At 43.3% G+C, this 26,936-nt stretch overlaps 1 protein-coding gene across 7 annotated transcripts in view; it reads left to right on the plus strand.

Moving 5' to 3' along the window:
- The window catches only part of KALRN (kalirin RhoGEF kinase), a 556,957-nt gene that overhangs the window by 161,352 nt on the left and 368,669 nt on the right, over window positions 1–26,936 (plus strand). For all 7 annotated transcript variants that reach the window (XM_068139021.1, XM_068139024.1, XM_068139015.1 and 4 more), the window contains exon 2: window positions 18,612–18,686. In XM_068139021.1, coding sequence (XP_067995122.1) covers window positions 18,612–18,686 — 75 coding nt within the window. The remainder of the gene's footprint in view (window positions 1–18,611; window positions 18,687–26,936) is intronic.

The raw sequence follows: 26,936 nt of genomic DNA on the forward strand, positions 1-26,936 counted from the left end.
TGTTTAGTAAAAACACCTGCCAGTGTCTGCAGCATGGAGGATAAGCAAGTGATTGATTCAGTCCTGGTCTTTGTCAGAGCAGGCAGTCCAGTGCATGGTACAGGGCTCTGTACAACGCGGGAGGAGATTATCCTAAGCCTGTGATAAACCCATGAGTGATCTTCATGAAGGACTTGGCTTCCCCATGTGCTCTTTCTTCACCTACACTTTGCCTCCAAGCACACTGTTCTCCATGGTGGCTGCTCTGGATACAAGTGATTCTGATCAGCGATGGATGTGTTGAAAGCACAGGGATGACTCAAGGTGTTTTTCCTTTCTGAATGCAGTCAGTATTCTCCACTCTTATTTGTCATTTACTCAACTGAAAATATTCACTGGATGGTGGCTTGCACCTGAGTGTCTTCACTGGCTCAAAACAGGCCAATGGGGCAGCTGAGAATAGCTCTCTGTGAACACTGCATGCTGGAAATGTCTTGTGGCTTGATCTGATGATAAGATAGATTACACCCAGTGAAGTTCAAGCAATCAGAAGACTAATTGCTTGAGACTTTATTTGGCAGTAGTGCTAAATGAGTAGCAATTGATTATTTTCCCGGTTTTGTAGAGATGGACATGGGTTTTTTTCAAGAACAGCTTTACATCCTTTCTTTCTGCCTTTTAATTTTCCTTTGAGCAAACCACACAGAGAAAACACCCACTTACCACTGATGGCATGAAATTTTCTTGGCCAGTGAAAAGACAAGATGCTGCTTTCAGGCTCTGTGTCTGCTCTCAAGGAGGTAAGGAAACATGCTGTCCCCAACATAAGGGTGAAGTGAGATGAAGAGCTAACCCTAGTAACCATTATCCTTCCTTATCTTGAGACCATCAAGGAAAATGTCAGAGCTTCCTGGAGACCAGAGCTGGCATAGCAAGACCATAGGCAGAGACACATGGAGCTGCAGGAAGGTCTCAAATAGTGGGCCACATGCAGCTTTTATTATCTTAATTGTGACATTACTTACTTCCTTCACAGTCATTCAGAGAGGGTAAACCAAGGCAGAGAAGGCCATTTCCTTCTGAGGAGTAAACTGCAAGTATTGGATCGGTGTTATTTTTCCTCAGATGAGCTTAAACAAACCACAATGTCTGGGCATCTTCAGCATCTCCTGATTTTAGAGAATAGGTAAATGAAAGGTTAGAAGCAGCTCCTGTTTATGAGGCCGTAACTGCTTCCTGAACTAAATTAATTTATAAGCAACTTTGAAAGGAAGATGTACATGCTGAGGCTTTGAGCCAGGGTATTGTCCATAATGCCTTTATTGACAGATTAAAGTGCTATACCTCCATGTTACTCTTAGCAGATAGATAGTTGGTCTCCTTTATTTTTTTCCCTCTCATTCTAAGATAATTTAATAAGGGAAAGATAAAAAATTGAATGGGCTTTCAATATCAGTTTAATCTACAGCAATCAGCTGTACTGCACACTACCCATAGCTACACTGTTCCTTGGTATCCCTGAAGGCTCTCTGCAGTGTTACCACCGGTGTGTCTTAATACTGATTTCCATGCCTTAGCCATCTTGGTTTGCTTTTACATTTAACTCAGCTCTGAATTTACTCATTTTCTCTTGATTTTCTGGAATAATTACAACTTCCCCTGAAATGCTACTTTTACTTTCAGATATCTGAGTTTACTCAACCTAAATTCCAGTTTAATTTTATTTTCCCTGGGAAAGTCAAGCCATATGCATTCAGGTCTGAGTCAGTATCCATGTAACACCCTGTGCTGTAAATGGCAACACAACTCTTTTTTGAGATATATATAAAGAATTAGAATAATTCACAGAGAAATGGTGAGGAAAATCACACAGAATTATGGAACTGAAGTATAGCTTCAGCAGAGCAAATCCACAGAGAAGAGAACTCCTTCTCTCTTCATGGGCATGACTAAGGATTGGGTTCAATCCAAAGTCTAAAGCCATTAGTATTGAGGTGGCTCCATTTTCCCTCCAGCCCAAAATGTATTTTGCCCACCATCCTACCATCCCATCCATACAAGGACCCTTTCCCCTGGCATGGATCAGCCCCTATCTCTCCGTGACTCAGCTCAGCTTGAAGCATCATGAGACAAGCTGAGCTCTAAGCCTGCAAGCAAAAAATGCTGTATTACCAGTTGGGAACTGTTTGCATTCTCAGATGAGGATGACTCAAACAGCACGAGCTATGACTACATGCTGGGAAAATATCATCCGGAGGATGGAGTGAGCCACAAGTACACCCCTTCCTTCTTGCCATGCTTGTCTCAGAGTCCCCCTGACAGTTTGAAGGCAATCCACAGTGACTTGTTTGCAGGAGCAACAGAATTGTCTTGAGGGACTACGGATTTCTAAAATCTCCAGGTAGATTTCATCATCATGGGCAAGACCTTGACTGGGGCTGGAATGGGAAAGAGCTAACAATTGTCTGGAACTAAATAGCTGTGTGATTGAAGTGGCCCTGGAAGCTGCTCTTTGGGATTTTATTGTCCTAAGCAGAGCTATTAGCATTTGAGGCTGCACTTTCCTTCGCATTACACCTGAATACATAAAGAGAGCCAGGGAACAAAAATACATCTCTCAGCAGCACAACCACCGTAATTAGCCTGATGTCCATTGATCACAGTGCTCCTTAGTGATGAAAGCCAGGCATGGTGCTTCCCAAATCAATAATTTTACACTTATCTAAAAGTGATAACATTCAGATTTCATTAAGCATCCTTGCTTGTCCTTGTTAGAGGGAGATAGGAAAGGGAAGAGAACCACAGCAAAGCTGCAGGTATGACCTGGTAGGACTGCCTCTGCAAGCAGGCATCTTCAGCATGTGAAACCACTCTGGAAAAGCTGGGTGTGTACAACTGGCTAGTATTTTGGAGAATCACTTCAAAGTCGTTAACTCTGTACATCTGTAAATACTGGCCATGTTCCCAGTTTTTGTTTTCAGCCCACTTCTGTAAGCTCTTAGGCATGATCTCCTTGGTTGCCATCAGACATCCAGATGGGGTGGTCAGCAGTAACATGGCAGTACCTTGGGTCATGGAGGAATGCTTCATGACAACTGGATAATAGGGCAAACATCCCTCAGTTTACCCTCAATAAATCTGTTTCACATATAACTTTTAGCTATGGCTCCTTCAAATCCTTTGCAAGGATAAAGGCAACCATCATAACTGGGGTACACAGAGCACTGGGGTTATAATGTGTGTTTGACTGGTACCATTTGGTACAGAGGTGCAGAAGGAAAAAGCTGGATGCTCTGGGGGTATGAAATGGGAAGAAGAAAAGATGTGGCTGACAAGTGGAGGGTTCATGGTGCAGGGAACTCATAGGGGACAAGATAAAGAGTTAGAGGATCTGTGTGTCAGCGTGGCAGGTGGCTAATCCATAATGGAGAACAACTCATTTCTTTCATGTGCAGGGCAGCAGGGCTCAGATACCTGATTACAACCTGTAAGAGCTGTCACGAGGGAAACCTGCTAACCTCTAAAGGCTGAGGTTTTACAGGCTGACAGCTGGGGAGTAGTTAAGTTACACGTATGCACATGTGCCTGTGTAAGCAAGTTGGTGATGTCTGTAATGCAACAATTTGCAGCTGTCAAATAGTTAATGCAGGCTCAGCTTGCAGACTCATAAATTTGTTTTACATGTAGTTCTGCTCCAACAAGTGTCTATACAAAAATAGCACCTTCCTGCTGAAATTAGCTGCTATCTATGTGTAATCACATGCAGATATGATTAATTTGCTGACTAAATCAAGGGGAACAGCTTTGAAAAATGGGTGCCTAAAGTTAGGTACATACTATTTAGGTGCTAAATGTGCAGTACGACTTTAAGTGGTACTTAAGCCTTGTCAATTCGAGTTGCCCTTGGAAGTAGCTTTTAAGATCAGATTACCTTTCAGGAGCCCTGAAGCGCAGAACTGGATAAGTGGGTTTGAAAATATTGCCTTCATTTTTATTCCTTACTATCTCTATTGAAGCTGGAAAGATGCAGCCACTCCGGGAGTGGGCGAGCAGAATTGTTTTTCGTTCCTTTTGTGCTCGTACAAGCCAAAAAGATGACAACTTAACTTCTAGATCCCAGCATGAGTTTGTAGACCTGGTAGCTGGAAAAAACAAACCAAACATCTTTGTTACTTGTAAACTGACTGTGTTTGATCTGGAAATCATTGAGATGCAATAAACACGAACTCCATGATCCTGTTTTTTATGGAGTCAGTTTTCCAAGTAGAACCACAGTTAACAAAACAATCATTATAATTGAATAGCAGTGCTTGTGAAAAGGGCTGGATTGAAAACACTGATGACAGAAGCCTTCTGTTTATCTCTGGAACACCAGTGACAGTGGTAGCATGAGCCACGACACATTGTTCCTCAAACACCCAAGGGATTAACTGGTGCATGGCTTCTTGAGGACTATTTTGCTGAGAACCTGTTTTCTAGCAGTGGTGGGTGCTCCTGAGCTAGTGTTAGTGTAAGTGTTTAGTAGCTTTGGAGATGAGCAAGTGGTGATGACTTAGGGCACTTCACCTTACTGGCACTTTTATAGCTATGCTATTGCTAAACAGTTTTTGGCAGCAAAGGTTTGAAGAGGTAGCTCAGTTACTATTGCTTATTTGGTCTTCACACACAAGTTGCTGCTGTTCTGTCAATTACTGCTGGCTGCTCAGAGCTTGGACTTTCCTCCCCCTCCTATCTTTTTGTGCTGACATCTGTCTGTTTGACATCAAAGTACAATCTTTCAAAGCCACAAAGTCATGTGACTTACCCAACACTTAAGTGATGATCTACACAAATGGGGACAAGCTCGCTCCTGGAGGAGGCGTTCTTCTGTCCTGATGCGTTAAAACAGCTCTTTGTATTTGGGCAATAACAAAGATTCATTTGAAAGTATTAGCTATCATCAGGGCTTGACCTCTTTAGAAAGCATTCTTTAGAAAGAGTTTTTAAGTGGATTTGGAAAGATAATTATTCTTGTCCTTAGGTAGAATCTGGGCAATTTATGTGCTCAGCTGACTTGCTATTTTGGCTTCAATGGATATTTATTCCCATAATGCAGGATTTCTGTGCATGGTTTTATTGCAGCAGCTGAGGATGATGGGCAAATTAGATATGTGCAGACAGAGATACTGCTCAGGGTGACACATCCTTAATGTACCCTTATAGCAGGCAGTGTGCTCAGTACTGTAGCTCTTCAGTGCAGGAGAAGAACAGGCTATTTATCTCTTTGTTTTTCTCTCTCTCTGTGAGTTCACAAAACATTTCCAAAGCAGCATCTCATGCTCATGAAAAGGTTGTTTGTCTATATCCTTTAAGCCAGTGAGTGTCCCACTCAGAAAATTGAATTTTCTCTCTCCTCTGCATGGTAACTTTCTTTCCATAATATTTCAGTATGCATTCTTTATTCACAAGCATGTCATTATTGCTTTATCCTGCAGCTTTCATTAGTAGCTGGTGTCATGTATTTCACCTTTCTCGAGTTAATGTACCCCTTGCTCTAAATGGATATTGCAACTTTTCACGGGGTTTCCCAGGAAAGTGATAGAGAGGGTAGACATATTTCCATAAGCTCCATTTTCATCAGATCACAAAAATTAAGCAGGCATTACCAAGAGGATATTTTTAATGGCTCTCTTACTCCCATGTAATAACCCTGAACCCTGTTGAGGGGCACTGGGACAAATCTTGCAGTGGGATCCACTGGATGAACTATAAATGAGACCTGTGGACTTGAGAACATTTCCATGATGAGTTCCTCAGGAACAAGAATTCTGTCTGGAAAGTCTTAGCTACTTTTCCAGTGCAAGTTTATACAAGGGTATTATGAGTATCCTGCCTCAAATCCCTGGCTATGACACCTGTGCTCTGCCATCAGTCAGCTGCCAGGAAATAGGGCAAGTTCCATTACTTGTTCAGTTGTCTCCAGCCATAGCTGGCTCTGGCCATTTTAGGCACTTTTGGGTAGAAAACTGCTCTACATAATGTGTTTGTACAGTCCCATACCAGTGATGCTGACTGAACCTCATAACACAGCTGCAGACAGGGTAGACCTAAGATGGATGGCCGGGGACTTCAGCAAAATTACTGTTTCCCTTGACTGACACATGCATGTTGCACCAGCTGGCAGCGGCAGAGGAGTGGAAACAGATCTTCTTAATGTGCACCTGCTAATATAAATTAATGATTATAATAATGAAGCAAATGTATGATGAATCTGTCCTCTCCATCCTGTCTTTCGCTCTGCCTTTGCTTTGGAAGCAGACAGCAAAATATTGGTGCAATACATTCTTTTCATGTGTGCAGTTAATTTGCCATTTTTGTTTTGTCATCACTCCTAGTGTTTCATTGACTTCTAGTTGGGATTTGTCATTTATTCAAAGGGAGGTTGTAGACAGGTGGATGTTGGTCTCTTCTCCCAGGCAGCCAGTACCAGAACAAGAGGACACAGTCTCAGGCTGCGCCAGGGGAGGCTTAGGTTGGATGTTAGGAAGAAGTTCTATACAGAGAGAGTGATTGCCCATTGGAATAGACTGCCTGGGGAGGTGGTGGAGTCACCATCATTGGAGGTGTTCAGGAGACTTGATGGGGTGCTTGGTGCCATGGGTTAGTTGTGGGTTGGATTGGTTGATGGGTTGGACGCGATGATCTTGAAGGTCTCTTCCAACCTGGTTTATTCTAAAATATTGGTATGGTACTGCCTAAAAGTTATTGAACAGCTAAAAAAGTGGACAAGTCATTCCTCGAGCAGTGATGGAGTTTGCAGGGAAAGGTCATGGAAACCCAGGGCTGACCCATAGTCTGGTAACGTGGACGTGGTTTGTGCTTTTATCAGCAAAGCTAGATCCAAATGATGAGAAGATGTGCATAATTGTGTGTTTGTGTTGGAGAGTAGGGATGTGTCACTTCAGGTGTGTATGCAGGAGGGATTCCTGGCTAGGGAGAAAGTATAAAAATGGGTTAATAAAATTGCTGCTGCCAAGAGTGAAATGTCTTCTGCAGTAGTACATGTGGGGGAATGGAGAAGCTGTTTTTTCCCCTCATCTCTAAATTACTGAATGTCCATTTGCTGACTTAGCTGACTTCAGATTGAGGTCTGCTCCTCAGTGCTGCCCTCAAATGAGGCTCAACAGCTGCCTGTAGCAAGATCCCAGTAAGACACTACAGGCTGCAACAGGCTATGACCTGTGTATAATTTCATTTGCTTTAGGAAACTTTTCTGATGAACTTTGTGGACCATTACTTACCCTTTACATGTGATCGTTTCCTCATGTGTGGGATTTCTGTGTTTTTGCAGAGCATGCTGTCCAGTGAAACTGAAATCAGGGAAACCACCAACCAGTAAAATCCCTTCAGAAGAATGGAAGATGTGCATGGGAAAAGTACTTTATAGTGCAATCTGTGAAATAAAAAATCTAATATAGCAAATATAAAACACTAGTATATTTCACTTCTGTCACTTTTGTTGAGGGGAAAAAAAAAGGAGACAAGGTCAGGTCTGTAGCTTTTGCATTCACAACCTGGCAGTAGACTGGGAAGAGGGGCCCCAAACTATTTCCCTGTGCTTTAGGGATGAGTTGGATGGGGGTTTGACTCCAGCTGTCAGGGGTCTATAGAGCAGCAGCTTGCACCCTCTGGAGATCAGTCAGATCTCATTAACCTGTAGCCAGTTATTTATGCAGCTCTGAGCTCCCCTTTACTGAAAAAAAGCCAATTTACTGAGTTTAGGTGATAATCTTGTTAGGTATATTTTGTCCTATAAAGAAAATTGTTTGGGATGAAGAATCTATTTCTCTTAACTCTGGCACATAGTCTCTCAGTCTAATAGGCTATGTAAAATGAGATTAAATCTGTATCCACTGTCTTTGAAGGCTGCCCAATGGCTTTGTGTAACTCTGCCTTCTGGGGAGTATAATTTCAGCCAGTATTAGGACTGCTTGTCCAGAAAAAGATCCAGACAGCGAGTGAGGCTTTAATCCCAGTCATCTCTTTATATGTGTCCTTAGTGGGAACAAACTAAAGGGAAGCTGCGTTTTCAGCCCATTGGTGATCCTTTGCTGTTCAACATTACAACAACATGGCAGTTTTTCACCACAAAAATGTCAGGCTTCTTACAGCAGTAAGTCTTAGGGCTATAAACATTTATACTAGCATGCTAAAGAGATTTGGGCATAAGGGGCTGTACTGGCATTAGGGAGCAGCTGAAAATATGAGTAGGCTAACATTAGATTAAACAGAGGCAGGCAGTAATTTAATTGGCATTTATACGTTGAGAGAAGGGAAAAATAGTAAGTTTAAAAAAAAAAAAAATGTGGCAAGGAAGCTTTTAGAAATCAGGGAAGTGATTTGCTTTCCAAAATGATTCACAGCATCTCGTGTTAGCTAATTAACAAAACAGCAGGTTTGTGAATTAACAGCAGTGGGGTTAGGACTCGGTGGGTTGGTTCTTGTCCATGTGTTTATAAGGGTCTGTTCAGCTCCCTCGGTGCCTTTGCTCTGCTCTTTGGTGTTTGAAGGAGCCTGGCCTCTTTCAGGAGGCAGAGTTACAAGTGGCTGCACTCTGCGATAGAGCCAGTTGAGGGTGAAAGGGGCAGGTGGAGAGGCAGGAGATTATGCATTGACTGGCGTGACTCAGCCATCCATAAAATGATTTTCATTAATGTTTAATGTGTGTCAAAAATGTCAGCATCCATAAGACCAGCAGATAAATTATTTAGTTCTGTGAATCTCTTGCTTTCCCCCTCCCGCTGATGTATGTGAAATGTTTGGCCTGCTTTTGTTTAGATTTAGGATGTTGTCGGGGAGGTTACAGTGATCACTGTTACACCCAGAGCGTTTCCTTGTGACACCATCCAAGGGACTTCCCCTGCTGCTGCTTTACAGTTCAATGCTTTGTTAGAGAGGTCTGGGCAATATGAAGTCAGCTGCAAGTGGGTTGTGCACAGTCCCTGTCAGTGGGCTGAGGTTGGTTTTGGATGGTTTGCAGAGGAGTAGACCCTGGAAAACTGATTTAAAGACAAAAGAGTGGAGTGTGAAGGGTGATACTGCTCTCCAGCCTAAGGGCTGCAGAGAGCTCCTGTCAGAGTAGCCCAGCAGCACAGCATAGCCTTCCCTGTGCTTCCATGGGTATGTGCTGTACCCAATCTTAGCCTGGCATAACTTCTGCCAGCCTTGCTGCCTTGGTTTTGCTGGTTTTGTCTGGAGGTGCAACACCCACCGACCTGCAGCTGTCTAGTCTGAATGAACTGTATCCCATTCATGGATGGGGACAGCCTCTGCAGTCCCACCAGGGCTCTGACTGCTCACCCATGTACCCTTCTTCACAGATGATTTCTACTTGCCTGCCCTCTTTCAAGAGCTTTGGGCATGGATCTTGCTTTATTCCTAACTGGGGAAGTTTTGCATAGGAAGGGAAAATTCGCCTTTGAGTTGTAGGTTTGGATTTTCATTTTGTTATTTTTGTTTTCAGCTTCACAGGATGAAACAATAGCTGCAAGATTAAATACTAATCCCTAGCAGAAGGAGAGAGGGACTGGAGGAGATGAGCAAAGGCAGAAATATGTGTGATCAGATGAGATTTTAAGGCAAGGTGAGACGGAGGGAAATGGAAACCTCATTAATAGCGAGGTGCTGTTTTGTGAATGTTGGATGAATGGCAGTCAAAAATGACTAATTTAAAATCCTCTCCTGCGCTTGCTCTAGACACAACCATCCTTCCTGGGTAGGGATCTCTTTGAAGGCAATGGGAACTTCGTCAGTCTGTGTATCTGTTTGGATGGGGCATGCTGAACTCTGTCAGAAAAATTAGAGAGAGCTCTGCATTAAGAGAGAACACACACAGACTGATTTTAAACACTGGGGCAAATGCAATTATTTGTTTGCTTAGGATTTGTTTTCTCTTTTTTTAGGGAAGTCACAGGCCTTGGGACAAGGATCTCAACTGGCCTCTAATTAAAGTCGCTTTCTTACTGTCTGGCGTGAAATCCCCCTGAGAGGCAGATGTTTGCAAAGCACATTTGAGGCACTGACATATGGTTCCTTTGTAAGGCTGACGTTTCAGCAAAGTGCCTCCTGAATGTTGTACATAATTAGATATTTTATTTTATTTTATTGTCCTGTGGAAGTTACTGGCAGCAGGGGACCTCCAGGATCCAAGAGGGAGGCTTTCTGAGAGACAAATGGGAAGCCTTAACTGCGTCACTGATACATGACAGGTGCTGGCAGATGCCTTGCTGCAGCTTTTTGGAGAAAGCCTGTTGACTAAAACAATGCCAGTTAAAAGAAATTATTCCAACCTACAGAATTTAATAGAGGATGAGAGCCTGGGTACCTAGCCTTTACATCTTGCATCCTTCCTACAGGAATCTGTCAGTGGGTCTAAATTTTTTACAGAGTTATACAATTCTGAGGAGTGTCTCCATAAGGAATCCAACTGTAATCAAGAGGGGAGGGAAATGAAAACATTCAAATGCACTATGCTTGGGAAGAAATGATGGTCATGCTTAAAATGACTGCAGATTACGAATAGCCCATAGCTCTTGATTAACACTGCAAAAGACTGTTGCATCTGGGTGGTTACTGATGAGTAGTGCAATCTACAGCAAGACTCTTAATGACTCAAAACTCAGAGTACTGAATATCCTCATTTCCCTCTGGGAAAACACATCCCTCCCTTACACACTTAAATAAATTTTGTGTCAGGTGACCTGATTTTTCCAATTCTTTTACTGCCCCAAACCTTCTTTCTGTGACTGTCAGAGCACGCCTTTCCTACTGGTGGTGCCTCATTTTTGCCTCTGCTGGTGGTGCCTCGGTTTTGCCTGTCTATAAAAAGTACACTGACACAGTTCCCCGCCTCAGAAAGGTTTTGTGAGACAAAATTAATTCCTGTTTGTAAGGTGCTTTTGAGGTCTGTGAACCTCACTGTGCCTTACTAATGTGGGCAGTCATTATTTCTGTTCTGTAGAGAAGAAAACCAAGATCTAGTGCAGTAAAACCAGTTTGTTCAGGATCACAAAGCAATTTGGGAACAGAACCATAAATAGAGTCAAGTCTTTTGACTAGCAGTCAGATGTGCTATCCACAGGGCTACCTGTAATGTCTAATTATTTTTCTAAGGGTAGGAACTGAAAGATCTCAGCCTGATTCCAAAGCCCTGATGAAAATACAAAGGAAATGAGTGAAAGAAAGACTGACTCTCAGTCATTGCATTCTCTTTAGTGCATCTCTATTAGCGTGCGTTTGAAATTAAATGAATAAAATCTCCCATGGATAGAGATGAAGCAAAGCCTTCTCTGCAGATACTGCATTAATTCAACATCCTTCTGATGCTTTGAATGATTGTGTGCCATGTATGAAAAGGGAAAGCCTGGCTGTTGGTTTAGGTGGGATGCTCAGGGTGCAATATTTTAGGCTTCAGATGCTGAATGCAGCTTGTTAGAGACCACACGTGCACAGAGGCTAATGAATTTGCATGCGTGCTCAACCAGCTGTATCTTTCTTGAAGCCTTGCCTATTCTTTGTTGGCTTTCAAGCTGAGGCTACTGTTTAAATGTGTGGACATTAAAGGCTGTGCTGGGAGGCTCAATGCTGCCAAGTATCCTGTGGAAGGAATAACACTTTCAGCAATTAGCAAGATCCCCCAAACCCCAGCCCTGCTTTTCTTGGTATTACAGGGAGGGAAGGGAAGGGGGCCACACTGGCAGAGGCTGTCCTTTTGCAGGAATTCAAGCAGTGGGAAATCAGAGGGACCAACCCTCTTGGTGTAGAGGGGGCAGAGAAAAAGCTGGATCCCTGACAAGCACTAACAAACCTCGGAAATGCAGGTAGCCTGTAGTGTTGCCAACCAGCAGCTGTGACCAGAAGGATGTTCCAGTGAGCAGTAGTAGTATATAATTCATACAAGGAAGGACAGATAAGGAAACACAGTAGAAATCTTGGACTGAGCTTAAGTATACCTGTAAAATCAAGATTCATCTTTTCACTTTAGTATAAATGCAGCAATGTAACAAGTGTAACTTTTGTCTCCACTGGGATAAAGCTCTTGGCATGCAGTACGGTGGGATTAGTCTTGTGGGCACATCACCTATTTAGCATCCATGGTTCTTACACCTGTTGAAGCTACTTTGTGTGTCTGTTTGTCAGTCTGCATGCCAGGTCTGGTGCCATTAAAACTTTCACTCTGTACAAGACTGAGAGGAGATTGAGATATCAGATTCACAGCAGATTTTTGTTCTTGGATCCTCTATGAGATAGCTGTAACCTGCTTAGCATGCCTATACATCTATAATCCCATCTTTATATACACTTACATCTGCACAAATAAGTGGACTTCATCCACAAGCTATACTATGTGGGTCTTTAGAGCATAGCAGAAAAGCCATTACAAGTCTATGAAGGTCCTGGGGATTATTTGCATTTCCACTGCAGAGCTGACAGCTAGCTCTAGCCCTGGCTCTGTGTAGGTTGAGCAACACAGCCAATGCCACCTGTGCTTCCCTGGAAAAGTACTGGCAATGCCTGTGTTAGCTTTTGCAGGTCTCCCCAGAGAAGTGTTTCATGCTGTGGCCATGTTTACTGCTCAAGGTATTTTGAATGCAGACAGTCTATTTGCCACAATCATTTGCTTAGGAGGGGCACACGTTTCAGGACCACCAGATGAGATCTTGCTTGAGAAAGCAAACCAAGGATGGAAGGGACAGCTGTCACCCTTACCACAGGGCTGGGGTGCTTTTCACCCTGTCCCTGCCATACTCTGACCTGCAGTCCTAGCACTATAAATGCTTCCTGTGAGGCCAGGTATGACTTTTTATTGGTTATTAAGGAGAATAATAGCTTTTAGTTAGTGAAGTACATAACTTTGGGTTATTTTTCAATAGTAGTTGATAATTATATTTACACTTTGGTTTTTTTTTTCTTTGTTTGTAGTTTTTTGTGGTTTTTTGTTGTTGTAGTTGTTTGGTTTCTTGTTTTTTCTGGCTGGTGCTGCCTTTAGATTCAATTCAATCCTTCCTTCCTTCATCTGTGAAGTCAAAACCTGCTCTTCACCTGCTTGCAGCAGGGAAGCACGGCAGGAGAGCCTCCCAGGCTCCTGGGGGGTCTCAGGGCACTAAAATGTTCTTTCTTTGCATCAGGGATCAGGCTGTTGTCCACAGAGGAGCGATCAGCAGATGCAGAGTGTCCAGTCCCATTTATCTCTGCCAGATGGTGCTAAAATACGAATCTGGAGCACATGTTGCTTCTATTCAACCAAATGCTTCTGCCATGCTGTGGCCTCTGAACCAATGAGCCTCAACCAGTAAAATCCCAGTGGAAAAGGCCCCAGCAGGCCCCAGCTAAGCCCTTCTCCATGGCTTGTAGAAAATCAGAGAAATCAAAGTAGGAAGGCTCACAGCCCCGCAGGGCCAGACAATAGCATGCAGAAAGAGAGGAAGGGGTTAAAGAAGGTTTAACACACACAAAGTAAATATTTGAGGCAGAAAGAAGGAATAATGGAGAGAGAAGGGCAGGAGGAGGAAGCAAGAAGTGTAAAGAGAAGAAAAAGGAGGATTATATTCTCCCAGAAAACAAAGGGATGGTTGTATGAGAAAGACATTGGGGAAATGAGAGTTGAGCTTTGCACAAACTTTCCGTCTGACGCTGGACAAATCAATCTCTCTATCTCTCACTTTGCAAAGGCTACAATGGGAACAATAAAGTCTCCTTTGTTCTGCCTCACTCTGCTCACATCAGATGTCTCTTCTGTTTGTGTGTTGTGGAAAGCCAAGATGCTACTGTACTGAAAATCTAAACAAAATCCACTGAGACTTTGAGAGGAAAAGAAAAAAAAAAAAAGAGATAGGAAGACAAATAAGCTATCATAAAGTTAGGAGATAATTGCTCCAAAAAACAGGGATGGGGAAGAAATAGAAGAGATGCTTTTCCTGAGGGAAGAAGGAAGAATCAATACAGACTAGATTAATTCTACTGTGTTGCCTCCTGGACTCCAGTAGAGTTCCTTAAAGGATGAGTTTAGCCCAAGGAGTTCAATTTTGTTTGGTTAAAGAAACTCCATGCCAAAGTTTTTAAATAGTCAAATCTGTTCTGAGAACTATGAGAATGTGGGCTGCCTTTCCTGAAACATTGCATGGGACTTGGGATGAACAACTTCTGCTGAAGGCATCAGGAGCCAAGTGATTAAGCCCCATGCAGTGCTCTGACAGGAGGCCTTCTTGCCTACGCATACTTTTTTTAAGTATAGAAAGTATTTCCATATTTCTAGCAGCTGATCTTTATTTGAAGCCAAGAGCTGCGTTTTTCAGATCAGAACTGAAGCTTTTCTAGGAAAAGCTATTCTGGAGCAGACCATTGGTCCATTTAGCCCGAGACAGTGTCTCCAACAGAGGCTCTGCATTCTGCTTAGAAAAAGAAATCCTTACCCCACAGGGCTCTCACCAGGGATAATTTATGTTTCATTCTGAGTTAGAATTTGGCCTTCACTCCAAAGTCTATAGGCATTTTCTTTCCAAAATTCTTGCTTATTTCATTAATCCTTACAGTTCCCTGGAGAATTTCATTGTTTGTGGGTCTCTAACCCATTTGGGAAGCCCCTTGGGCTGCTGACCTTTGCATGATGTGGCAGTGAGTTCCCTAGGACACCTGGGAGACTTGTGTGGGGAAAAATGAGTGTTCTTTTCTGAATTTCAGATTTGCTGCATTTAATATGGAAACATGTCTTAAGCTTCCCATTTCACCCAGCTGGCTTCTCATTGCAGCATCTCACCTAAAACTGTGAGCTGCTTCCGCCGTGCAGGGAATCCCTGCTGGGAGATGGGCTGTGCATGTGTGACACTGCTCTGCCCTGAAATGTGACTCTGCCATGCTAAGAATCCGCTTTTAAAATTTTTCAGTGCTTACAAAGATCCATTTTTCTGTTAGCTGTTCCTGCAGGCAGGTTGTGTTTTCTTCTCATGTAACTGGAGTAGTGAACGTTTGTGGATAGCCATAGTCTCCCTACTATGTGGATAATGCACTAGGCCTGGACATGGTAAAGGTGTGAGGGGCTGCAGGGTGACTGGGACATGGGACAACACTCTCTGTCTTTTTTTTGTTAAAGGCATGAATAGAATAGAATAGAATAGAATAGAATAGAATAGAATAGAATAGAATAGAATAGAATAGAATAGAATAGAATAACAGCAGGATTAACTAGGTTAGAAAAGACCTTTGAGATCATCAAGCCCAACCTATCACCCAACACTATCTAATCAACTAAACTGTGGCACTATGTACCTCATCCAGGCTCTTCTTAAACACTTCTAGTGATGGTGACTCCATCACCTCCCTAGGCAGCCAATTCCAATGGCCAATCTCTCTTGCAGTGCTCAGGCTTCTTTGCAGACCATGGTGAGAATTGCAGGTAGAAAGACAAGAAAGGCATTATTGTCTGGTCTTATGATGGTGGTGAGGCAACGAACTAGTGGATGGGCAAATGGGCAGGATATCTCAGTGTTCAGCCTGCCTGTCCTTCATCCATCTGCCCTTCTCTGTTCTGCTGCAGAAAGGCTTAAGTCTTACAGGGGTAGGAGGAAGGTGTAGGGAAGGATATAAAGTGCAACCTTCATCATCCTCTAGTAACAAGCTGGCTAACTGGTTGGAGGTCTGTGCCAAAAATTAGTGCTATGCAGACACAACTTCAAATCCAGCATGCAAAGAAACAAAGTGAATGTATTAGAAACAGCTGGGGAATAGCATTATTAGGGGTACGCTTATAATAACTTTTGAACTGGGGAATGCATCATTGCTGTATTGGGCCCTCCTGGAGACAGGTTTACTGTTGCTTTTGGAGCCCTTATTACAGACAGTTTTTCCAATGTATACATCCCTTCCCTCAGTCCATGCTGGAAGACCTGACAGCATGCTCTGAGATGTCACTGGTAATGTTAGGACTTCGTCAGAAGCTGGAGTGACCTTTGAAAGCAGTGGCTAAGGCCTCCTCTTGTGGGTTGTGAGTTGCCCCTTGGATGAGTGTGTACATCACTCAGAGTGTGGGCATTGCTTTGGGCACTGATTCACCTGCAGAAGATTCCTCCCTCATCCTGAGGGAAGCTTTGCAGCAATTAGGAGTTTTTGTCAATTCCATGTAGGATAGGCTCACAGTTTCCTAAATCATTCATCACTTTGAAGCATGACTGACCTATCCTGAGGGGTACTGAGAAAGGTGAAAGCACCTGCTGGCAGTGTTGTCCCCATTTATGACCTCTCCTATGCCCAGCCAGGACATTAGTGAGCCTCTGGCTACAGCCTGCTCTGCTGCAGCTCAGGAAGTGACCATCTTCAGAAGTCATGCATTTTTCTCCTGTTCTCCATGCATATTACCTCTGTGAAATGTAGTTGTCATTCCATGTGGGGGAGAGCTTGAAATTGTCCTTCAGCCAGGTACAGCAGGTTCTTGCTAAGAAGTCCTTATTGTGTATTTTACATACATGAATACTGCACCCACTGACAGCTTTTTGGTAGTGTTCACTAAGATTTCAGTCACACAATGCTTACTGCTCAGTTAAGTGTCTAAGAATTGACTTTGCTGTTTAACTGAACTTAAAAAATATTGGCCCAAACTCATCTTGCACTGACACTACTGATCTTGCAACTGGAGAAATGCAGTCCAGTACTCTACTTCAGTGTCTCTGAGCCATCGTGATGTGTCTAGTATGTCAGCTGTCCTTGTTTGCTTCAGAGTTGGATAAGATGTGCACAAAGCTGCTTAAATTCCAAATTTAGCCTTTGTTCTTAACAGTTCCTACCTTTGATGTGAGATCTAGCCACAGCCTGGGATCTGAGGGGTTATTCTTGCTCAAAGGATAAGTCTTGTATCTTTAACACAGAGCACACAAAGTCCTACTTACTTGAACATAGAAAGAATTCAGCAACCAGGACTACTTTCCATAGTTCCAAAACACCATACCGACACAAAGAAGTCTTTGAGGTTCTCTCAGGACCATGCTCCAATGCCTGTGTAAATTGCAGTTGCGCTGGTCTTGGCCTTGCATTAAATTACCTCAGTGCCTTTGTGTGCTGATTTCACAAGTGTTGACTCAGCTGGTAAGCTTGCTCATCCTCTGGAGCTGAGTGTCACAGAGGTGACACCTGAGAACATGTGGGGACACAGAGAGGTAGTCATAGGCATTGCTCACTGGTTGGGAAGATATTTGCATGTATAGAACAGTCTTGTTGCACAAGCCACTTGTGAATGGCAAATGCTATTTCATTTGCCTTTAACAGTAAGTCAACCATGCCACTACTGTTTGTAGTTACACAGATTCCTGCTGTGGGTGATAATGGCTGTTACAGTCTTCATCCTGTATGTTCCATGTGTCTGCATGGATCCACCCACTGTACCTTTGCAAGCTGCATGATGCAAGAAGTAAGTCACAATGTAGAAGGGGGCTTTTATTTCCAGTCTCATTTTCAGACCCAGATGGTCAGATGTCATCTGTAGCCTTCAGCAAGGAAGGTGTAATGGCTGGAGCAACATTGCTTAGTGAGAAGACTCTCTTGCCTTGGAACCATCTGAGAAGAATGGTTGTTGCTGCCAGCCTGTGAAAGGCAGAAAGTAAAAACACAGTGTTTCAAATATGTTCTACTCTTGGATGAGCTGGAATTGATTTAAGACCGTATTGAAGATCATTTGTCATGATGGGCATTCACTACCCACTGATGGATGAGTTATTTTTCACAGCAATTGCAAAGGTGTCTTTCAAATCCACCTTATGTTTTGTATCAGTGCTGGTGGAATAGCTGTCTTGGACTGTGGAGTGATCCATTACTGCTGGTCTTTTACAAGGCAGAAAGGTGATGCTGGTGGCTGAAACCATGAGCAATTCTTTTCCCAAGGCTTCCAGGAGAGTGAAATTCTGGTATTTCTTTAGTGCAAGTGAAATAACTTGGCACTGCAGGGAGGGCAAATGGCCCGTGCAGGTTTATTTAACATGTAATCAAACAGCCTGGATTACATGAGGATGTGCTGTGGCTTCAAACCACTCCTTATCCAGGGAAAACTTTGGTTGGCTTCGTAAGGAGTATGTCCTTCCTCTCAGCATGGTCCCCACCTTGAACTGTTCCATCTCCAGCTGTGTAAAGCAGAAAGGGGGGAAGGGGAAAATCCTTTTTTAAAACAGCTCCTGTGCAAATCTGTCTCAAGGGTTGATGCTAGATGGATGAGTATGTGCTGTAATGCTCACTGCAGTTTTGCCTGGACTGTGTTCAAAACAGTGACGGGAGAAGGCTCCCGGCATGGCGTTCCACCTGGGTATCCCCCAGGCTCGATACTATGATCTGAAAAAAAGAGAGTGGAGATAAATCTGGTTACTTGGTGGGAAATTTGTTAACCTTTCAGAACTTCTGAAGGATGAAGTGAGAAGCTGATTCCTTGTATTTTCATTTTACAAGCGTATCTCTATTAATGCTCTTTGTGTATCAGCCATTGGGGTCTGTTTCTTGGTGCTTTTATGTGAGTTATAGATTTCCTTCAGCCTGGTTGTGAGAAACATGGTGTCACTGTGATGCTGAGAGCAAGGACATGTTCTCTTCTAATGTGGTTTTCCTGTTTTCCTGTTTTTCAGGTTCTTTTCGAAATGATGGTTTAAAAGCTGCTGATGTCCTTCCTATACTGAAGGAGAAAGTGGCCTTTGTTTCAGGTGAGCACATCTTTTCTGGATGCTTCCAGCTCAGTATGAGCACTGTCTGCCACATCCCGGTCCTTATGGCACTGCAGGGTCATGAGGGACCAATTTAATGTTCAGATCGGTAGTATTTAATTAGCTTTCCTGCTAAGAAATGGGCTATGTGTGGAACAAGGCTATCCAGTAACATTCAGTGCTGGAAACTGGCCCATGTTAATTTTCTTCATATTCTAAGAAACAGTTAAATGGGCACAGCTATGCAGCTTCTCAGCTCTAGCCCAGGCATGTGCTGTCTCAACATTCAGGAGAGAACAGGGATCCTGCTTTAGGTTCAAGGACAGTGAATAACACGAATTCTTGTTTGTAGGAAGCACTGAGGCCTGTAAATCACTGTTGCTTCATTTGCAATCCCAATCAACTTGCAGTAAAAGCACCATTGATGCTACATTTACATAATAACTCAGATGTTCAAAGATCTCCTGCCATCCTGTACAAAGATTTACAGCCTTCATTCATGAGACAAACCTCAAGGACCTGGGAGTGGATGAGGAATAGACAATATAGAAAAGGCTTTGCAAATGGCTTTGATGAAATTGTTTCTGGTGTGAATTACAACTTGTCATGGAGAGGAGGAAGAGAGAGTCTGAAACTAACATAATTTTGCATGAAGTCACTCACATTGGCAGCATCAGACCAAGGTATTTCCAGTGCCAGCATGTCTGGTGATTGCACACCATCAGGCTGCATTTGGTCTTCCTCACTGTTGCAATGAGAAAATCTACATTGAAAATAGCCACCCCCCTTGTTTGCAGTCTGCTTTTGTCTTCCTTCCTCTGTGCAGTGTTGCTGACTGCAGACAGCAGGAGAGTAGCAGCAAGGCCCTTAGGTACTGGGACTGTTCCCTGGCCCTTCCCCCAGATGGTGGAGTGGGGCCCATGAGGATGGGACTCATCACCCTGCTGGGGATGGGTGATGGAGGTACCTGTCCAGGTAGGAAAAACTTTCACCTTGACTAATGGTTGGTGTGAGATGCCTTCCCACATAGCAACAGTTAAATGGTCCAGGGATCATGAGTCCAGTAGTGACTTGGGCAAATGATGTGTAGCTCTCCAGGACATTGAGGGAAGTTTGTGAGACACCAAAAGACTTGTGTGAAAACCCAAGACTATCCCTACAGTACTTCCTTACAGGGCTACTTTGCCTTGCATTAGTATCTCATTCTGAATGTCCTGAAAAGTTTTACTTGGTGGTTGTCTGTCACTGCTCCAAACAGGGGAGCATAGTCATAAAAACACAGCATACCTACAGATTTGTTTGTGACACAAAGCTGAACAAGGCACTCTGGGGAGGTGAAAGGGAGGAATTTATGCAGGGATTGTACTGGAATTTAGTTCTTGGCTCCTGCTGTTGCTTCACACGGAAATGACTGCAGGATCATTTGGTAATTCATGGAATATTTAATAACAGCAGCCTGTCTGGATCATTTATATAGCCCTTTCCACTGGCAGTCCCTGTGTTCAGCTCTGAGCCAGAGGGTCTCACACCAAATCATCAGCTTGTTAGATGCTGTCCTGGGCCAAGCTCACCTTATGGGGGGGCATTAAATGACTAGCGTCAGTGTGATCCCCCAGGGTTTCACACCATGATTTTCTCCAGGCAAGGGACAACTCACTTGTTGTAGACTCACCAGCCTCCAGACTTTGTCTGCTCAAAAAGTGGCTGTTCTTGGCACAGCTAGCTAGCAGTCCTAGGATTTAATCCTCCTCTCCATGTTCTCCAAATGCAACTACTACAGGCAACAATTGTCATGGGTTTTTGCAGATAGAATGGTCTGAGCTGCTAGTGTCTCACTGCAATAGCCTCACCATCACCCTCCAGCCCAGAGTTTAAGTACTGCCCAGTCTTCCCCTGGGCTGGTGTGCTAAAGCAGATTAAGAAAAGGATTTGAGCACTTCAACTGACATCTAAATTCTTTTTAATTAAAATGGAATAACTTTCTAGAGCGTGCTCTGAGCAGAGAACAGAAAATGTTTGCCAAAATAGAAAAATCAAATAACTGGATGTTGCAAGATTGAAAAGTAAGACTTGTTCTGCAGTTAGCACAGACTCTGGGAGCACATTGCATTTGTAGCCAGATTTCCTTGAGGAAAAGGGGAGTTTTATTAAGTCTTCTTCAGTTTTATACTACAGTTAATTTTAACGATAACACTACAGTAAAGTTGTCAAGGGGATTCTCTTTGCACCAGCAGAATTTATCAGCATGCACAAAAATGTCTCAGCTGAACATCTCAGTTACATAGTTTATTTCTTTTCTCCTCTGCTGTGGCTCACCAGATTGTTTTTTAGTCCATGATTTGACAGGAAAGCTGAGAGAACAAACAAGCTCCTTCAGGCAGGGGCTATACTGTACTTTGTGTTTCAGTGCTGTGGATGCTCAACACTTGGACCACACAGAGCAGCAGGGTAGAAAAGGCAGGGAAGTGACACTGGCTCCAGAGCAGGCTCAACAGGACCTGCCCGCACAGCAGTGTAATCTCAGAGGAGCACTCAAGCTTTCAGAAGTGCACTTAATTTTAGAGTAGAAATACAGCTCTAACTAACTGGGCATGGATTCATCCAGCCTAAATGCCGTCTGGAGCTCTGTGCCTGGCACGTCCCCTCTGCTGGCTCAGCCGGAGGCGAGCAGCAGGCGCAGGGCTCTGCATCCACATCCCTGCACTGCAGGAGAGTTGGCGGGTGGATAATGTTGGGATTTTTTCCTGGAACTAGCTCTTGATTTCTTCCAGTGATCTCATGTATGAGCTAGACTGAACCCAAGCAAAGTTCATGTGTATGTGTGTTTAAAGAGCACCTGAAAATCCCATTCCAGCTCTCTCAGCAGAGAGATGGCCTGAGCAGTTGGGGCTGCGGTGTGTGTCCTGTCCGTCGCTGTCTGATTGCCTGCTTTGCTGACCTCATGGAAGCAGATTAAGCAGGGAGCCGGTGAAGGGAAGGCCTTGGCCACCTGCTTATAACCTAAACCCCAATAAAATCTTGACTTTGCCTGGGTGGTTTACTCTGTTACTTCCAACTACAGAATGGCTTTGGCTCCAAGAAGGAGATGAGTGCAGAGAAGAGGAAATAAAACAGGTTGTAGATTATTTTAGGTGGATTTTGTCAGTGAGAGGTGGTGAAATGTTTTGGAAACTGGGCTTTATAATCTCTCCTCCTAGACACAGACACTCTTTTAGAAGAGTAGTTTAACTTGGGATGTTGTTCTGCTGCTTGACCATATTTATAGGAGAATTACCATGTTCCCTACCCATGCATGGAGATTTTCATAAACTTAGGCTAAGAAAAGATTGTTAGTTGACCAATGGCATAGGTCTTGATGAAGGCATTTGCTCTTTTCCTGTGTCCCACCCAGAAGAGTTTCTCAGGATACTTTATAGAATCATAGAATCAAGAATGGTCTGGGTTGGAAGGGACCTCTGAAAGTCACCTAGCCCAATCCCCTCTGCAGTAGGCAGGGGCATTCTCGGCTCGATCAGGCCAGTCAGCCCCATTACTTGGAAGGCTCGGAACAATGGCAATGCGTGGGCTTCTGCCTGTCACCCAGGCACTGTCTGCTTGTCTGCTGAGGCAGGAGTACAAAGGAGGAGGCTGGCTGGGTTTTTGAGAGGGTGGCTGAGCACAGAGGAATCAACAGCGAAAGGCAGAAAGGTGTAATAAGCCAATGAGCTGCTGCAGCTGTGACAAACAGAGCTCCCAATGCATGTTCAGCAAAGCAGGAAGCTTTTCTGTGGACTTTGGGCAACAAAAGCATGGAGTAGATAGAGAGAAATGGATGCAATAACAGTCTGGCCATCTCTATCTGTCAAGAGCCTACTGTCCTCATTCTCAGATGTCTTGGGAGCAGCCTCAGGACCTGGGTCACAGTGACATCTGAGCCTGACTGAGAGCCTGAAGGAAAAACAGAGAGAAGTTTCCTGAGAGGTCTTTCAGAGGATGAATTTCAGTCTAAATAGATGAAAGGACAACTTTGCAATTAGGTTTTGCTAAATTTAGGCCAGCAGGGTGAATCAAAGAAGAAGGCTCAGAGGGGAAGACACTTGTCTAAAGACATCAAAGGCCACTTCATGCCAGAGGGATCACATATTGGGGAGAATATTTGTTACTCTGTGATGGGTGCACTCCACTCTTCAGACAAAGGGTTGAAACGAGACCGTAGGGCCCTCTGGGCACTGGGAGAGTTCAGATCCAGGCTTCAGGGAGTCCCAAATGCTGATTTGTGGACTATGACATTTGTACTGAGTTGGGAACAGAACTAACCAAAATATTTAAATTTTGAATGCTGTAAATTTTTTGTATTTGCACAAAAAGTGTTGCTTTAAATTCCCATTCTCTTCTTCCTCTGGGGTGGAAATTTCAAATGAAGCATCAACAATCACAGATTTTGTTACAGAAAGATGTCTCCCATTTGATGCCATTTCCTGATGCATTTTGAAATCAAGAGAAATTCCAAAAAGAAGGAATTATCCTATTAGAAACATAGCATTGCTTGACTATTGAATTTTCCTAGTGGGTTTGGGCCATTGTGCTTTCATCCAGAATTTGCTGCTTCATTGAGGCAGCTTTCTCTTAGAAGAAGAAAATAAGGAAGCTTAGGCTATAAAGCTTCCAGGTCTTGTGATGATGTCTGGACCTGCTGTGGGGGATTTTAATTTATTAATATTTTTTAGTTTTATTTCCTTTCCTTTCTGTTTTCTTTTTTCAAGAGTGTTAGGTTATTTTTGAGGGTAGAGAAGAGCCTTTAATTATAGAGGCTGTTTAGATATCTTCACTGAGACTCTTAAGGTCAAAGCAGAAATCCAAATGTTTCCTGGGATTTCTCATTTCATCTACAGGTTCTAAATCTAGTGTGCAGAATCAGTTGCTTCATTTCTTTCCATACATTTTTAACTGTAGCCATGGACTTGAGTAAACAATTTCTGTGGACAATGTCTAGTCACTGCCAGCACTTCATGTCCTGGCTCTTGGACATCAGCAGCTTGCCAAGATCCACCAATATCTCATTACAGCAGGGAGATTTCTCCTTCATGTACTTCCTTTATGTGGTAATGTGGTAATGTGACCTGTTCTGCTTGTTGTGGAGATGCAGAAGGGTTCAATTGCCTTACAAAAATATGCAAAAAGTCAACTCAGGTAAAATTTCTAGTCTAAAAAGACTTTCAAGAGCTTGTGGGATCACAAATTATTGATTGTGCGCCATCCAAACACTCTGGACTCTGACCACCTCCTAGTTGATGGGTCCCTGCATCCTGCCATATCAGTAAAGCTCCTCAGCTAATAGTAGGAACTTTCAAAATAACAATAAGAGGAAGGAACTAAGTCTGTGAAGCAATAAGTTCTGTACACATCCCATCCTATTCCAACTGACAGGATTTTTTCATCTTTAGAGACACAGTGATCTCCATAGGTATCTCAGCAAGGTTCTCATCTCCGTTTATGCAGGTAGTCAAGGGTTGTTCTCATATAGAAGTCAGGGCTTGGAGCTTATACATCAATACATGAATGCAGAGAGGTAATTATAGCACCTGAAATAATTAATATGATAACAACCAACCATTTTGGTCATTCTGAAGCAAGGTGTGAGCCTTGACACCTCTGAGAACTTCCTTATTGCTGTGAAAGCGTTTTTGGTTGTATGCTTATGACCCTTTTTTTCCCCCTAAGGAGTCAATTAGGAAGCTTTGCCTTCAACACAGAGAAGCTCCTCCTTCATTTGAATGGATCTCACTTGTCCCTAGTTTTTGCTTTGCTGGGTCAGTAACTTCCTCTGTGGGAAATGAGACACTTTTCCCACTGGCTTGTGTGCAAGTAAACATTTAAAATTGAAGAAGTATCTCAAACTACTTGCATACATCAGTGAAGGTGTATCACAAGCCACAGCAGTTTGGCTCATCAAATCCATGCAGTGGCTCTGGGTGACTATGGAACAAATCTACCTGGTGGGGAAATGGGATGTTCTAGTAGCTGCACTGAACATCCTAGCTGCAGCCTCTGATCTACACTGCCAAGGGATCTTCTGGTGGGAACATACAATCTACTTTTTGGAGTCATTAACCTTAAATGTAGGCCATAAGGATTTGATTCAGGCAATTGACTCGGGGATATGGGATGCTGGATCAGGCCCTGATAGCTGCATTGCTGCTGTGTTAATTTACAGGTGGACTTGTGGGAGCTCTAATTTCCATCACTGTCGTACTAGAATGACCTCCTTTGGAACCAACTGAATTTGAGGGTGGTCATACAGATAGTCCTATATATGACCCTTACAACAAATAATCCTTCCTAAAGATGGAGGAGTTTTAGTATAAAAGTTCACAGGAGGTTTGGTAGCAAGGAGAGTCTCAGAGAGCTCGGCTGTGCCAGGGAAAGGAGTATTATTTTAAGACTCTGGATACCAATTCGTTGATACTTTGCTTTCATAGGAAGTCTGTCAATTAGATTTAGGAATCCAGACCATATTGTTTGTCGTTTCATTGAGGCGCCTGACATCAGCTGAGCTCATTCTGTCTCCTAGTTCTCTGCATTATCATTCATTTTTTCACTGTATTTTGGACTGAAATATCTTTAGAGAAGTATTTCAGCTCCTCTGGAAACTCACTTATGGTCTCAGCAGAGTCTGCAACATCAAGATTGATCAGCTTATGATCTGCAGGGGTCAGATGAAGCATCACATTCACTTGAACTGCAGTAGACATCTGAAAGGGAGGCCAGAGACACTGTGTACTACTGTCTCTGTCTCCACTGCTGATATGTTGCAGGACCTTAGACAAGGTACTTGGGAGCTTTTATTTTCCTTTAACATTTATCTGTGTCTATGGTTAATCCTTGTAGATTCATGCTTATAAAGGGAATGCAAAAAGAAGCAGGAGACTTGAATCCCTTAAATCTGGATATATGTATGCAGGTAAATATCATGCTAGGCTTGTTGGTGGAACTGGAGACATGCAACTTGGAAACAGAACTTGATAAAATCATCTGTTGTATACAAGAAGTCTGCATTAGAGGAAACTGAGGTCTTGGGTGACAGGTTGGACCTGATGATCTTTGAAGTCTTTTCCAGCCTTATTGATTCTATGATTCTATGATGATTTTCTGTCATAGACAGGATTACACAAAAGTGGTGTTTCAGGGATAGATATGCTTCAGGACTTGAAATTGGGAAGGCTAGTACACAGAGTTCACATTAATAACACTTCTGGGTTGGCCAACATCTTGACTTATTGCTGGGCAGATGGAGCCTCCATAGGCAGAAACATTTGGGCCTACCCTTGAGGGGACTTAAGAAGTCAGTTCAGGCAGCTGCCAGGGCAGGTAACTTGTAGCTGGAGTCCTTTTCCTCTTGCTTTCAGGTGTGATCAGAAAAGTGGTCATCAGAAGGTCACTGACTGCTGTTTGCTTCCATGAAGGTTTCTTTAATGTTTTCTTCTGATGTGGTATATATCACAATGTGTTGTGCCATCACGGCAGCATCTCCTCTATGATCTGTGGAGGAAAAATGATGTAATCTTAATTCTGGGAACAAATGCTTAATTTAGCAGTGGTTTCTGTATAGACTAGAAGAGAGGCAGATTGGAAGAACCAGCAAGCAATCCAGGGACAGACATGGCTATCAACGAAGGATTTTGTAGGAGGAATGCAAGACATATATGGCTAAATATTTGTTCTCGGTGCTCATTGTGCCCTGAAGACTGTGTGTTTCTCTGACTCCTTTTTCCAGAGCACTAATAACTGGACCATCTGTTTGCCTCTCTAAATCAGAGCAAAGCCCATGAAAGACCACCTTGACAAACAATTAGAAATTATCAGCTGTTTGTTTTAGCATTTAGTAACTGTGATTAGCAAATCTAATGACATGTTTGGTTATTGCATCCCGTATCTGTGAGCCCAGTGGAAGGCAGGAGATGGGACATATTGATTAGAGCAATTGAAACTCTTCCTTCCATTTTTTATTTTCTTTTGAAACCATACATTTCTCTAAACAATCTGCATGTAAAATCAGTGTTGAGATCATGGCTGACATGGGGCAAGATTAGTCCCCTTAAGTGCATTGCTTACAATCAAGCCCTATGAGGAGGGGCTGAGGGAGCTGGGGTTGCTTAGCCTGGAGAAGAGGAGGCTCAGGGGAGACTTATTGCTCTCTACAACTACCTGAAGGGAGGTTGTAGGCAGGCAGGGGCTGGTCTCTTCTCCCAGGGAACCAGCACCAGAACAAGA

The sequence above is a fragment of the Melanerpes formicivorus genome, unplaced genomic scaffold (assembly GCF_026170545.1).
Source record: "Melanerpes formicivorus ecotype bairdi unplaced genomic scaffold, bMelFor1.0.p_v2 SCAF_5, whole genome shotgun sequence".
In the NCBI taxonomy this organism is placed as follows: domain Eukaryota; kingdom Metazoa; phylum Chordata; class Aves; order Piciformes; family Picidae; genus Melanerpes; species Melanerpes formicivorus.